The sequence below is a fragment of the Oncorhynchus kisutch genome, linkage group LG10 (genome assembly GCF_002021735.2).
Source record: "Oncorhynchus kisutch isolate 150728-3 linkage group LG10, Okis_V2, whole genome shotgun sequence".
Lineage (NCBI taxonomy): Eukaryota > Metazoa > Chordata > Actinopteri > Salmoniformes > Salmonidae > Oncorhynchus > Oncorhynchus kisutch.
The window spans coordinates 19,785,850-19,801,025 of record NC_034183.2 but is presented as its reverse complement, the minus strand read 5'-3'; the positions used below and the strand labels follow the sequence as shown (position 1 = coordinate 19,801,025).

The 15,176-nt window shown below is 47.2% G+C and overlaps 1 protein-coding gene across 2 annotated transcripts in view; it reads left to right on the top strand.

The window, feature by feature from the left end:
• Window positions 1-7,239, top strand: part of LOC109897874 (TLE family member 5-like) — a 40,106-nt gene extending 32,867 nt beyond the window's left edge. The window contains exons 4-7 of one of the 2 annotated variants that reach the window (XM_020492503.2): window positions 665-709; window positions 2,134-2,196; window positions 2,533-2,607; window positions 3,780-7,239. In XM_020492503.2, the coding sequence (XP_020348092.1) occupies window positions 665-709; window positions 2,134-2,196; window positions 2,533-2,607; window positions 3,780-4,004 (408 nt within the window). In that variant the 3' untranslated portion in view covers window positions 4,005-7,239. Of the gene's footprint in view, window positions 1-664; window positions 710-2,133; window positions 2,197-2,532; window positions 2,608-3,776 lie in introns of both variants that reach the window. The other variant, XM_020492502.2, reaches the window with a different exon arrangement.
• Window positions 7,240-15,176: the final 7,937 nt, after the last annotated feature.

The window sequence follows — 15,176 nt, the reverse complement described above, 5'->3', positions numbered from 1 at the left end:
TGGCAAGGCCCGTGTAGCTGTCTGATTCTGTCTCTAATTGATCCGTTGACTGGCTTAATCTCATCTAATCTGTGCAGCGCTGCACTCGTATCCATCAGCGGATCAGTGTGTGTGTAGCCCCAGCCTGGTCCACCCTCCCTTAATTGCCTATCGGGTTCCCCTGCTTCGCCGGCTGCTATCGCCAGCACCTCAATTTCCCCAGCACCATAATTGCTTTAGGGACGTGCAGTTTCGGCTGGACAGGCTGTACTCCCTGTTGCGCGCGTGCGTGTTTTTGAACACTGGAGCCTGTGCCCTCACAGACAGAGCTGGTGATTTAACAGGGCTAATGCTGAGCCACTGGCCTGCTCATTAACACCGAACACTCACACACACACACACACACACACACACACACACACACACACACACACACCATCCCTTTTCCATCTCACAGCGACACAGGAGGACAACGGGATGGGTGGGTGGGTGTGAAGGGTTTTACCTGGTGTAACAGTAATGACATGATGCATGAGAACCAGGAGATGGCTCCTGTAGATGGCTCTATGGGACAGAAGGAAATGCATATAGCTAGACAATCTGTCTACACTTTACAGGAGATAATGGAGTTTCCCTCTTTCTGTTATTATACTGTATAACAACTCATCTTCCTTCTGCTTTACAGTACTATGAGATGTCCTATGGGCTGAACATCGAAATGCACAAGCAGGTAAGTCTCTGTCTATGTTAATAGGAAACCCTTCTTCAGCAGTGCTGTCGGAGATGGGAATCGGTTCTTATCATCATGCCCCCTGTAGACAGACAGTGAAACATCTCTCTCTGGCATCGCTGAGAAAACATCCCTATTCAGAGGGATTGTTCTAAAGGAAGGAGCAGTACAGTACTGCGCAGGGTAAAGCTCTAGTCTCTGTATATTACTACATGGACAGTGAAGAGTAGCATACTGCTGTCTAAGGGGCTAATCCGGTGCCTATAGATCGGGGGGGTTTTGTTGGGAGGTGGGGGTGGTAATTTATGGGCCGGCTACTGGGGGAGAGAGATGGGCCTCTGTGGACCCGGCCTTATGTGTGACCTTGTCTGGCGCGCTAAAAGATTGACGGCTCCTCCCTGACACCCACACCGGCAGCAAAGAACACGCAGTGAAAAATCTAGTCACGCACACACGCTCGAGAACATACAAGCTCATACACACACAGCCCCCCTGCTCTGCCTCATGAGTACAATTCATCACCCCTACTCCTTTATCTGGCGGGGATGAAATATTTAGAAAATCGGGGGGGGGGGGGGGGGGGCTGTGTGTTCGCGCACGCTTGTGTGTGGATCCCCAATTATGTTAGCGCGTGTGTGTGCATGTGTGTGTGACTGGGTGCAGATGAACTGCGGCAGCATTAGAGGGTTGAAATTGAAGGGGATGTGTAGAACTGAATGTCGAGGAGAATTCACGCCTGCTCTTTCTCTCTCACTGTCTTCTAAATTTTTATATTTCTCCATTTCTATCTTTTTCTTTGTCTTTTTAATTTTTCTCTTTCTTTCTCATTTTCTTTCATTCATTCTTCCTCCCTTTTTTCTTTCGTTCTCTCTTTCTCCTCCCCAAGCTTTCTCTTCTCTCCAGCTGAGGAGCTCCAGACAGTTTAGTCAGCTTGCACTGGGGATATATTGAAAAGGGGTTATTGTTTCTTCTTTGTCTCCCTCCACTTAAAAACAAATTCCCATCCCTGCCAGTTACAAGACCCCCTCTCTGGTTAGCTTGAATGAATTGTTCTCCCACCTGACAGAGCATTCGGCATTTCCTCTTACTTTTGTGTGTGTGCATCATATTCTTCCTCACATATAGAAAGAGGCACAAAATGCATTTTAAGAGGAGAGCGAGATGTCAGTGTGCATGATGATGGAGTGATAAGTGTGGTGTTTTGTCTGGAATGGCGGTGCGTAGTAAATGAGTGTCTTCTCAGATATCACACTGAATTAGAAAGTAACACAATTAACACTGCTTTGCATATTGGAGTTTGTTATGATAATTACTGCTGGAACGTAAAGTAATATATATGTGTGCTTGTGAAGTGCTCTTTGGGAGGGTGTGAGACTGAAGCGGTGTTAAATGAAGCTAAGGGCTTATGTGTTTTATCTCCTCAGGCTGAGATTGTGAAGAGATTGAACGGGATCTGTGCCCAAGTCCTCCCCTATCTATCCCAGGAGGTAAGAACACCCTCTAACCCCTGACCCCTAACCCCACGTGGTGCCCTGCAGCCTGGAATGAGATCATTCTTATTTGACTCCTCTCCCCCATATGTATCTCCATTCATCATTGCGAGCCCTGTAATGAAAGGGGCCAGAGCGCTCTGCTGTGATCCAGATAAGATATGCTAATTTGTGTCCATGACGAGATGACCCATTACAACATGGGAGTGGATCATTGATTCTCTATCAAAGCCCAGCCTTGTGTTAGTGACTTAATAATTGAATGGGTGAGGAGCACAGGGTCAGTGTTGGTAGTATTGAGCCATCTAACCCCCCTGCATGTGTGTGTCCCAGCACCAGCAGCAGGTCCTGGGAGCCATTGAGAGGGCCAAGCAGGTCACCCCTCCAGAGATGAACTCCATCATCCGGGTAGGCTGCTCCCTCCAGGATGTCCTCTATGGGTCTGACACTCATCACTATCTAGCTATCAATCCATCATTATGATGATGCATCTGATGCTCTGGGTTTTAAAACCTATTAAGGCTACCCCCCTACTTTTAATAATGACATATCAGGCAATTTCCGGCCAAACGTTCCCCTAGCGGGATGTATGTCCTAGACAGGTTAATGGAGCTTTATGTTTGGTGCTTTACTTGATGATGATGATGATAAAAAGGTATTTGTCTGGAATTTGTCAAGGCCAAGTCGTACATTTTGTGGAATGGATGTACACTTTTTTTTGCTGTTTTTTTGTAAACTTAAATTTAACATTTTAATTCGGCAAATAAAGACTAATGGCATTGACAAAATGATTGGCACCAATGACCAAATGAAGCATTCAAAGACAAGAACACTCTCCCTACAATCAAACATGGGGGAGCTTTGATAGTATTGTGGGGTTGCTTTGCTGCCCCTGGTCCTAAATGTGTGCAGGACCTCGTGAAATCAGTCAATTATCAATGTTATATGGAGTCCAATGTTGTTGTTTTTAAACTGGGTGTCAAAAAAGAAGTGTTTATAAACTGTGACGTTAAAGGTTGTTGGTCATCCAGCAGGAAAACGACCCCAAACACACATCAAAAGCACCCTGGAATGGTTCAAGAAGAAGCGCTAGACTGTTCTGGAGTGGCCAGTGAAGAGTCCAGATCTGAACCACATCCATAACCTATGGCAAGAGCTAGAAACAGCAGTTGGATAAGTTTTCTGTAGAAAAGTGGGCTAAATTGCCAATAAAAGTTGCAGCAAGCTCATTGGTGGCTACAATAAGCATTTGTTGGGAGTTATCTTGGCCAAAGGCTGTGCAGTGAAATACTAGCTCCAGGGTGCCAATATGTTTATCCATGCAATTTGTCTTTAATTTTTTACATTTCAAATTGTCAACTTAAGTTTACAATATAATGTATGGTTCTGCGATGTTGAAAATCCAATAATGTTTGGAGACCAAAAGTTGTTTTCAAATTTAACTTATTTTCAAAGAAATAGGTAGTTCTTTTAAGAAAAGTGCAGGGCTGACAATATATGTGTGTGCACGTGTGAGAGCCATATGTACCCATCTCTGTGTCTCCTCTGTGTTTGAGCTGTGTGTGTGTTGTCCACAGCAGCAGCTCCAGGCTCACCAGCTGTCCCAGCTCCAGGGTCTGGCCCTGCCCATGACCCCTATGCCTCTGGGCCTGAGTCAGTCAACCCTGCCGGCCGTCACCTCCTCTTCAGGCCTCTTCTCCCTCTCCTCCATCCTGGCCTCGCAGGCCCAGCTGGCAAAGGAGGAGAAGGCTTCTCGCGAGGGAGTTGACAGCCACCGTGAGGAGGACGGGGACAAGTCCGACTAGAGCTCCCTCCCGCCCTCTACCGCATATTAACTACCGCTGCGTCAGAGGGCTGTGGTCCTGTATATCTGCTATCTATCCATGCCAGTCCCTCTACCCCATCTCCCCCTTTAGTCCTCTGACTTCTACGGCCTATCTGATGCATTTGCCGTCATTCCAACTGCTTCAATTTGTGTACAGTATAGATTTTTTTACTATCATTTCTTTCATGTATATATCTTTTTATTTTGTATTTTATTTTTGTGATTTGAGCTTGACTTGTCTTTTTGCTCATTTGTTTTTCCCTCATTCTGCTCCCTTTATGGCCCAGTGGTAAATGGATCTGTGTTTTTACACCACCCTGGCTGAGCGTCTCCTTCCTCTCTTATTTACCAAGGCCCATCTGGGAGCCTGAATGTCACATAGTATAAGTGGAATAACAAACCAGAAGAGATCCAACAGACAGGCTCGCGTCACCCATATCTCTAGCCTCTGTTGTGTCAACTTGATTCAGTTGGTTGATGTGGGGTAACTCTCACAATACTGTTTTTATAAACCGACTTTTAGACAAGCAACAGCAAAAACTGTCTGTTAATGTCTGAATCCTAGCGTCAAAATCCTGCATTGATATCAGTGAGAAAAAGTTCTGAAAATTTGTTGGCCTCGCTTTGATTTTCAGGTTCTGATTCCTCCCCAGGTTAAGGAGAGTCGTTGAAAGATGTTAGTCTTCTTGGTGAAGCGTGTAACTTGGTGACTCCACTCCCCAGAGAGCCCTGTCTAACCCACTGAGCTACTTTAGATGGCTTCCATCAATACTATCATAACAGTCTGAATGTACAGATCGCAGCGATGATTAACATTGTGCGAGATAGAAAACACCTTCAGATATTTTCTCTCCCTGGTGGTGATGCAGTAGGAGAGTGCACGTTGCCTCTTCAACACTAGAAAGCAGTAAGTCTTTTAGAAAGCAGCACTGAGTCACCTCTTTTGAACAGGGATCTCTGGTCTATTCTAGGAAACAGGTTGACATCTCGGTCTCATGTTAGGCAGCGGCATAGAACAAAATGTCCACTGCGCCCACTATCTTGTCACTCAAAAGATGAGTCTCTGTAAGAAGAAATGATGCATGATTTAGCTCTCGTATAGAATACAAATACAGCACTCACAAATGTGGATGCATTGTCCATGGCCAATGAATAGTTTTAAATTAACGTTTTTGATCAGTCATTTGAGTAAATGAAGCACAAATCGCCATTATTTTGGTGTGCATTTACATAAAAGAAATATATATATATATATATATATATATATATATATATATATATATATATTTTTTTTTTTCTACAAACCCCAACATGTTTCTCTCAGCCTGTTGGAGAAAGTGTGCGATTATTAGCTCGACCTGTAAGTGCCGCTGTAGGCTAGAACTAAAGGTTGAATGGTATAGAAGATGTGAAGCTGACTGCTGGTTTTACTGTACGATTTGGAAGGGATTGGTGTTATTGTCTGACCATTGCTTTGATCCCAGCCTGTTATACAGCGTGTGATGTATTGTATGTTTTTTTGTATTAATAGACATCCTCTCTGTTTGATGGTGGGTTACACTGTGAGGGTGTAGAGATTTGTGTAAATGTCTTAGATAAACTGTCACAAGAAAACTGATTTCATAGCCGTAGGTGAATGCATTCATTAACCTCTGTAATATAGATTTGAACTTTGGTCAGTCAGTGGTGAGCCTGGGATTGACATGTGGCTTTTGTTTTAAGTCTACTACTGCTTGTGAACAGCACAACTTACTCTTATCGACGTAAACAGTAGTGATATGCAATGCGTGTGGGTAGATGCACACAAACGCATGTCTCTTGGAACTGTATTCCTTTCTATTAGCCACAAAATGTTTTTTAAAGTTTGGTCCACATTTTCTGTGATCAATACACTTGTTTGAATATTATCGCTATGAAATAGAATGAGAGTAAAAAGCTTTTAAAGATTCCGCTAAATTAACGATGTATTTGTTTAGTAGTGGAGGGCCAGTTTATGTATACAGTTATACTTCTAAAGCTTTATGTGTGGGTGAAAACGCGCTATGGTGATCATTTCACTTATGTTATAAAATACATTTTGCCAAGACAAATAAGGTTCTTCATGTTGTGAATCGATCAGTTGGGTCTCTCTAACATATCATTCCCATTATATCCCAAAAGTCGGGTTTCATAAACGAATACATCCAATAATAAGCACTGAGTTCTGTTGACAAATATCGGTGCAGGTTTCGCATAACAACTTTTGAGGATTTGACATTTTGTGGTCGTCTTCAAAGTTTCCACTGGTCACATGAAGCTAAATTGGCATGGCATGAGCTGAATTAAATGTAAAAGGCTTTGAAAATACGCTCATTGCTCTGTTGACATTTTGAAGATACACTTGTTTTTGTGAGGAATCTTCAAAAAGGAATAGAAATTTTGAATTAATATGAAAACCGTATACTAAAATAAGAAAGTACTACGTCATGTCTCAAATCGATATCCATATTACCTCTAATTTATGTCCTGCGGCTTCGAGAAGGAAGATGAGTTCAATGGGAAAGTGAGCCTGTCAGGTAACCAGTAGCCTTAATTCTTGCACAGAATCCAGCCTAGCTGACACAATGCAATTTTCCAGATTTTTGACCCTGTTTTTTTTCTCTGGCTTCCATTGATTGTCACCCTAATTCTGGCCATCCTACAAGGGTACACACTCCAATAACTTTTGAATGGATTATGATAGAGATATGAGGTTTGGACCATTGGTTTTCTTAGATGAGTAACATTGTTTTGACAATTGGTCAAAATATGCGTTATTGATTGGACACCACAGGTATATGGCTGCATCTTCTGTGTCTGTCCTGGATGATTCCTGTGCTCTGTCCTACAGTACTGATGTGACACTAGAGGAAGTGCAGTACTTTGACCTATACCTGTCCCTCTTTAACCCCTGACCCACTGTTTGCCCTTTACCCGTTGCCCCGTAGTGTGAAGCATTGTAAGCATTTTGAGCTTTGTATAGGTCATTTTTTGAATACATATTTTGTGTATAATGGAAAAAAACTGAAGTTCATACTTTGGCCCCCCCAAAAAAAACAATTTGTGTCATGTAATTATAGCTTCATTTAAAGAAATGGTGAAATATAAAAATAACAAACATTTACTATAAATACATGAAATGTTCTGCAGTAAGGAAGTACTTTTGGTGCCTTTACAAATAAAGTCAATCAAATCAATTGTTGTCTGTCCTGTTTTGTTCTTGTGCATCTTGTCCCAGAGGCAATGCAGTGGAGCTAAAGCGTCAATGGTGTAATGTTACTATACATTTCTCAGTGTTACTACTAAATGAAGGATGACCTTTTGATGACTAATACTAGCCTAGTAGTCTGTGAATGCCTGTGGAGCATTGAGGTCCCTGTAGTTCATTGTCACTCCACACGGCGGAAGTGTTGATTTAAAAACATCCTGTGTCATTTCTACACTGTGCAGGATAATTGCTGAGGTGTCCCTCCATGTGCATCTGTCGCAGATGTATGGAGTAGTAGAGGTATGTCTGTTCCATGGCGTTCCTGATTTGAGGTTTAGCTTCTCACCACCAGATGTTCTGTTTTATTATTGTAACATTGAAGACATTGGGACATACCTCAGTTGGTACCGCTGCACAACCCTCATGTAGATTTCCCATCTATCTGTCAAACACACCACTCATGTAGATATCCATCTATCTGTCAGACGCACAACCCTCATGTAGATATCATCTATCTGTCAGACGCACAACCCTCATGTAGATATCCATCTATCTGTCAGACGCACAACCCTCATGTAGATATCCATCTATCTGTCAGACGCACAACCCTCATGTAGATATCCATCTATCTGTCAGACGCACAACCCTCATGTAGATATCCATCTATCTGTCAAACGCACAACCCTCATGTAGATATCCATCTATCTGTCAGACGCACAACCCTCATGTAGATATCCATCTATCTGTCAGACGCACAACCCTCATGTAGATATCCATCTATCTGTCAAACGCACAACCCTCATGTAGATATCCATCTATCTGTTAATCGCACAACCCTCATGTAGATATCCATCTATCTGTCAGACGCACAACCCTCATGTAGATATCCATCTATCTGTTAAACGCACAACCCTCATGTAGATATCCATCTATCTGTCAGACGCACAACCCTCATGTAGATATCCATCTATCTGTCAGACGCACAACCCTCATGTAGATATCCATCTATCTGTTAATTGCACAACTTGTCATTGCATTCACGGCTATTTTTATTACACACACACACACACAGATAGTGATACGCGGTTACACACACCCTATCCATATTGGTTATTTCTGCTGTGCGTGTTGAATGACAGTGTGCCCTTGGCAGTGTGAGTGTTGAATGACTGTGCCCTTGGCTGTGTGTGTTTGTGTGCTCGGAGGCAGTGCTGGTGAAACCTCAGAGCTACTGTGGCTCCAACCCGCTTCCTCCTCTCCTGCCCGCTCTGTATCTCCCCAAGGACTTCTCTGGATCTGAGCCCAGTACTTAAATAAATATGAAAGTGCCCTATTTTCTGTGTCAGGATACAGGACTCCTCTGAGAAGCACTGATGTGGTGGGAAGGTTTTTTTTTTCCTCTGCGACACAGCACATCGTACGTAAAGGCTGAGAAAATCATTTGGATTTCACTTCCATGGCTATATTAGCAACACTAACACATCATATGCAGTGTCTTTTTAGATGTGTGTATTGTTAGATACTACTGCACCATTGGAGCCAGGAACACAAGTATTTCACCACCCGCAATACATCTGCTAAATATGTGTATGTGACCAATAACATTTGATTTGATGGAAATGCCCAGAAGACCATATTGTGATGTTGTCGAGTAACCATGTGCATGTACTGAGCAGAGGAGATAAAGGGGAGCGCCTGAATGGAGAGCAAGAAGCGTTTTGATTAATCATGATTGACTCATTCAGCGCCATCGCTGCTTCCCCCATCACTCCCTCGCTCCTGCTCTCCTTGATGGCTTGATTATGGAGACGCTCTCTCTTCATCTCCTCCTTTCTCTCCTCACTCTCTCTCATCCCTATCTCTCTCTGTCATCCCTATCTCTCTCTCTCATCCCTATCTCTCTCTCTCATCCCTATCTCTCTCTCATCCCTATCTCTCTCTCATCCCTCTCTCTCTGTCATCCCTCTCTCTCTCTCATCCCTATCTCTCTCTCTCTCATCCCTATCTCTCTCTGTCATCCCTCTCTCTCCAAGGCGATATATGCTGTGCTGGTTTATTCATGTGTCCCAGGGAACGGAAGCTGTCAATCTCTGTCTGCTTCTCATCCCCCCCCCCTCCATCCCTCCGTCTATCTCTCCTCCTGTCATTCCCTCACTGCCTCCCCCTGTCACTCTCCCTCTGTCACTCTCCCTCTGTCACTCTCCTTCTCTTTTGTTCTGTCTCTTACATCTGTGGCGGTCTTTTTTTTCTGCAAAGGCCTATTTATCTTAATCTTCATTTATTTCTCATGTCTTTCTTTTACACACACACACACACACACACACACACACACACACACACACACACACACACACAGTCCCAATTCAACCCTTGTTTCCTCCCTGTCAATCTCTTATTTTTTTTCTCATCTGTTTTCTCTCTGTGTCTGTCTTCGTCTTCAGTCTCTGTGTGAGTGGAGTGTATAGTATGGCTCATCTCAGCTGGAGGAGTCCATGTTGACACGACCCAGCTGGAGGAGTCCATGTTGACACGACCCGGCTGGAGGAGTCCATGTTGACACGACCCGGCTGGAGGAGTCCATGTTGACACGACCCGGCTGGAGGAGTCCATGTTGACACGACCCGGCTGGAGGAGTCCATGTTGACAATTCAGCGCGTAACAACGAAATGTGGAATAAGTCAAAGGGTATGAATGCTTCCTGAAGGCACTGTTTCCTCCTCTCACTGCCTCTATATTCTGTGTGTGTGTGTGAGAGAGAGAGAGGGTGGAAAATGTGTCTCATCATTGGTCGGCTATGGGATTTGCGGTAGCTGTTTTGGTGATCTAGTAACAGGAAACCTAACTGGAGAAATGAGGACTACTAAAAGTTGAATGGAGTCATGTGAAATACAAACAACCCCCCCCCCCTTTTTCTTCACTGCCTATCCATTCTCTCCTTCACTGCCTATCCATTCTCTCCTTCACTGCCTATCCATTCTCTCCTTCACTGCCTATTCATTCTCTCCTTCACTGCCTATCCATTCTCTCCTTCACTGCCTATCCATTCTCTCCTTCACTGCCTATTCATTCTCTCCTTCACTGCCTATCCATTCTCTCCTTCACTGCCTATCCATTCTCTCCTTCACTGCCCTTCCCGCTTGATGTCCCCCGTCTCTCATGTTCTCCTCTATAATTCCCTCACCTTCTATCTGTTCTCTTTATCTCTGTTCTTGCTCAACATCTTCCTCTCTCATTTCCCTGTGTCACCCTACCTCACAATCTAACCTGACACTCTTCCACGCTCTATCGTTCTCTCTTCCCCTCTCTCTCTCTATGAATCATCCTCCCCCTCTCTCCAGTGCTAGTGAGAGAAAGAGTGAATGAGAGGAGAGGCAGTACTTTTGGTGTTCAGTGTAAAGCCCTCCCCAGTGTGGGAGTGAGCTGTTACCCAGCTGTCTGTGGGGCTTCCTGCCTGTCACTTCCCATCCCAGTGACACCACAGCTACAACATACAGAGCTGGCTAGAGTTCCACCTGGCCCCATCCTTACACACACCCCTCCTCTCCACCACCTACTCTCTGGCTCTCATAGACACCCACACACATACAGTCATGCGCAGTCACACACACACACACACACACAACCTTGGGGCAAAACACACACACACACTGACTCACATTCACAAACACACACACCACCTATACTGTGTTGTAGACACCCCCTTGCTCAAAGCCAAATTCATTCCGTGTGCACTCCTCCTCCTAGCTCTATTAGCAGCGTGCCTCCTCACCCCCAACTCTGACTGACTGGCTGGCTGGCGATCCTCCTCCCTCCTTCCTCACCCCCAACTCTCTGGCTGGCTAGCAGTCCTCTCTTCCTCCCTCCCTCCTCACCCCACCTCTCTGACTGGCTGGCTGGCAGTCCTCCTCCCTCTCTCCTCACCCCCAACTCTCTGACTGGCTGGCTGGCAGTCCTCCTCCCTCTCTCCTCACCCCACCTCTCTGACTGGCTGGCTGACTAGCAGTCCTCTATCCCTCCCTCCTCACCCCACCTCTCTGACTGGCTGGCTGGCAGTCCTCCTCCCTCTCTCCTCACCCCCAACTCTCTGGCTGGATGGCTAGCAGTCCTCTCTTCCTCCCTCTCTCCTCACCCCTACCTCTCTGACTGGCTGGCTGGCAGTCCTTCTCACCCCTACCTCTCTGACTGGCTGGCTGGCAGTCCACCTCTCTTCCTCCCTGCCTCACCCCCACCTCTCTGGCTGGCTGGCAGTCCTCCTCCCTCCCTCCCTCCCTCCCTCCCTCCCTCCCTCCCTCCCTCCCTCCCTCCCCCTCCCTTCTCACCCCCACCTCTCTGGCTGGCTGGCAGTCCCCCTCCCTCCCTCCCTCCCTCCCTCCCTCCCTCCCTCCCTCCCTCCCTCCCTCCCTCCCTCCCTCCCTCCCTCCCTCCCTCCCTCCCTCCCCCTCCCTTCTCACCCCTACCTCTCTGACTGGCTGGCTGGCAGCCCTCCTCTCTTCCTCCCTCCCTCTCCCTCCCTCCTCACCCCTACCTCTCTGACTGGCTGGCTGGCAGTCCTTCTCACCCCTACCTCTCTGACTGGCTGGCTGGCAGTCCTCCTCTCTTCCTCCCTCCCCCTCCCTTCTCACCCCCACCTCTCTGGCTGGCTGGCAGTCCTCCCTCCCTCCCTCCCTCCCTCCCTCCCTCCCTCCCTCCCTCCCTCCCTCCCTCCCTCCCTCCCTCCCTCCCTCCCTCCCTCCCTCCCTCCCTCCCTCTCCCTTCTCACCCCTACCTCTCCCCACCTCTCTGGCTGGCTGGCCATCCTCCTCTCTTCCTCCCTCCCCCTCCCTTCTCACCCCCACCTCTCTGGCTGGCTGGCAGTCCTCCCTCCCTCCCTCCCTCCCTCCCTCCCTCCCTCCCTCCCTCCCTCCCTCCCTCCCTCCCTCCCTCCCTCCCTCCCTCCCTCCCTCCCTCCCTCCCTCCCCCTCCCTTCTCACTCCTACCTCTCTGACTGGCTGGCTGGCAGTCCCCCTCTCTTCCTCCCTGCCTCACCCCCACCTCTCTGGCTGGCTGGCAGTCCTCCTCCCTCCCTCCGCCTCCCTTCTCACCCCTACCTCTCTGACTGGCTGGCTGGCAGTCCCCCTCTCTTCCTCCCTGCCTCACCCCCACCTCTCTGGCTGGCTGGCAGTCCTCCTCCCTCCCTCCCTCCCTCCCCCTCCCTTCTCACCCCTACCTCTCTGACTGGCTGGCTGGCAGTCCCCCTCTCTTCCTCCCTGCCTCACCCCCACCTCTCTGGCTGGCTGGCAGTCCTCCTCCCTCCCTCCCTCCCTCCCCCTCCCTTCTCACCCCTACCTCTCTGACTGGCTGGCTGGCAGTCCTCCTCTCTTCCTCCCTGCTTCACCCCCACCTCTCTGGCTGGCTGGCCGTCCTCCTCTCTTCCTCCCTCCCTCCCTCCCTCTGACTCTCATGTCAACTGGGGCTGGGTATAGGGTTAGGCTGGAGCTGGAATATGGATTCTTGGGAGGTTTGTGTGACTGCATATGACTGTGTGTGTTTGTTACTTTGTGTGTGTGTCTGTGTTGATCAGTGAGGCTGGCTGTGGTGTGGTGTGGCCTGGTAGGCTCAGGGGTCTCAGCCCAGCTGTGTGACTAAGGCTGCTGTTTCTGGAAAGCCCTTTCATCCTGATCCTCATCTCTTATTCATCCCTTTACAACCTCCATCCATCACGACTCTGAAGTAGGAAAGCACCTCCAGCTACATGTACAATAGTGCCTTTCTTCACTATATCTTTCTGTCACACGGTCTCTCCTCTTATTAACTCCTTTCTTTTTGCTAATGTTCCCTTGTCCCAGACAGTAAGCAACAGTGTGAGTGTCAAGGACATGATGATGATAATGATGATAGGGTTATGATAGGGTTATTACTGTTGTAAACACAGACAAGCTAAAGTAACATCTTCTCCAGTTGGATCCCCCTCTTTCAGTCAGTCAGTCAATCAGCCCTGTGAGTCTTAGCACTGTATGATGGTACTGTTGACCCAGTTTGCCCTCCCTCTCCAGTCTCCACTCCCAGAGGGCCGTGCTCTGGCGCTGGCCTGCCGCTAAGCTGTGGTCTTTGGGCGAGTGGCGTGTGGTTGTGGTGTGGTCATACTGTGGTCTCGTTGCACTGCCAGTGTGGTTCTTCCTGCTCTCTCAGACTGGGGCCTGTGACTTTCTGTCTGCTGACTGGCGTTTCCCAATGAAACCCTCTGTGGTTCTGCTAGGGTGTGATTAGAAAGCCAGTGTACATACTGTACATGCACACACACACACACACATTTTCTCACTCTTTTTGAGGGCTCCCGAGTGGCGGAGCAGTCTAAGACACTGCCTCTCAGTGCAAGAGGCATCACTATAGTACCTGGTTCAAATCCAGGCTGTATCACATCTGACTGTGATTGGGAGTCCCATATGGTGGCGCACAATTGGCCCAGCGTCGTCGGGGTTTGGCCAGAGTAGGCCGTCATTGTAAATAAGAATTTGTTCTTAACTGACTTGCCTAATTAAATAAAGGTTAAAATAAAAAATGTAAATGTACACGCTACCTTCTCTGGATCTCTCATAGCTCTTTCCTACTGTCGATCAGCTCATTATTACACTATGAGTGCTAGTGTGCTTCACATCCTGAATAATCTGGCTAGCCTGTAAATCTGGGAGAAAATGATACATGTTTTTCACCCACACCCAAAGACAAATTTCAACTGCATGTTAATTGGATTATCTCCTTCAGAGGAGGGAACAATTTCATCCAAGAAGGAAACTATGGCCATGTTCCAAAACTGTGAAATGCCTCCATCCTCACTCTTTTGAGATATTTGCTGATTAGTATGTGATTGGATTAAAGGTCAGCTCTCTATTCCAGGTTATATGAAGGTGAAGACAGGTAAGGATAGAAGCACACACTACAGCACCAGTCTATCCACAGTGTGATCCACAGAGTGAAGCAGCAGCAGTAGCCAGTGTCTAATGAGTACAGGTAGTGTATAATGTCCTGTCACGGCTGCATGTGTAGAAGCCATTAGAGGCTCTATGGGAGATTTGTGAGACAGGCGGCCAGGGGGTCAGATGCTGCACAGAGACGCCCCACTGTGAGGTCAGAGACAGGGCAGCGGAAGGGGAGGGGGGAGGGGGAGAGAGAAGAGTGACAGAGGTGTAGAGAGAGTGAGGTATAGGGAGGGAAGAAGAGTGTGTTGTGGAGAAATGGGAGAGAGAGGGATCTGAGGGTCACAGAGAGGGGAGAGGTACAGCTGGGATGCAATTGGAAATAGACAGAAGAAGGGGTTGGCATGATTTTATTTAATTTGGTTCAGTTATATTTGTATAGTTTTCTCTACAGAGGACTCAACAAAGCCACAAAATCCCACTGAAAGTACTGTATGTCTACAGCGATGATAGCTCATTGACATGAAGTATTGGACAGATTCAGGGTAGTATTAGTCTAATTTGGGGGGGGGGGTGTCCTGCATATGGTGTGTGTATCCATTTATGCATTTGTGTGTGTGGGCTTTGGGGTCTGGTGTGTGATGATAGTGGTCACTAATGTGACAAGGGGTGTCATTCTGTAGTCATAGTGTGTGTGTGTGTGTGTGTGTGTGTACGATCGTGTTTGTGCAGTGTGTGTGAGAGTATCAGTGTGTGTGAGAGTGTCAGTGGTGTCTAGTGGTGAGTCAATGGCTGCTGACAGCTGTGGAACATGCAGTCACAGTGCTCCAGTCCTGAGGGAATGCCTGACTGGTCCAACCTACAGAGCCTCACCAGACAATGCCGCTGCTGCCCGCTCAATCACTCTGACATTTACTCTCACAGGGAAACATCCACACTGAAGGGAACTCAATGCAAAATGGCAGCTCACATACTGTACACACTGATAAGAATTCAATACAAAACAGAAGCCCACTATACAGGTGTATTTTTA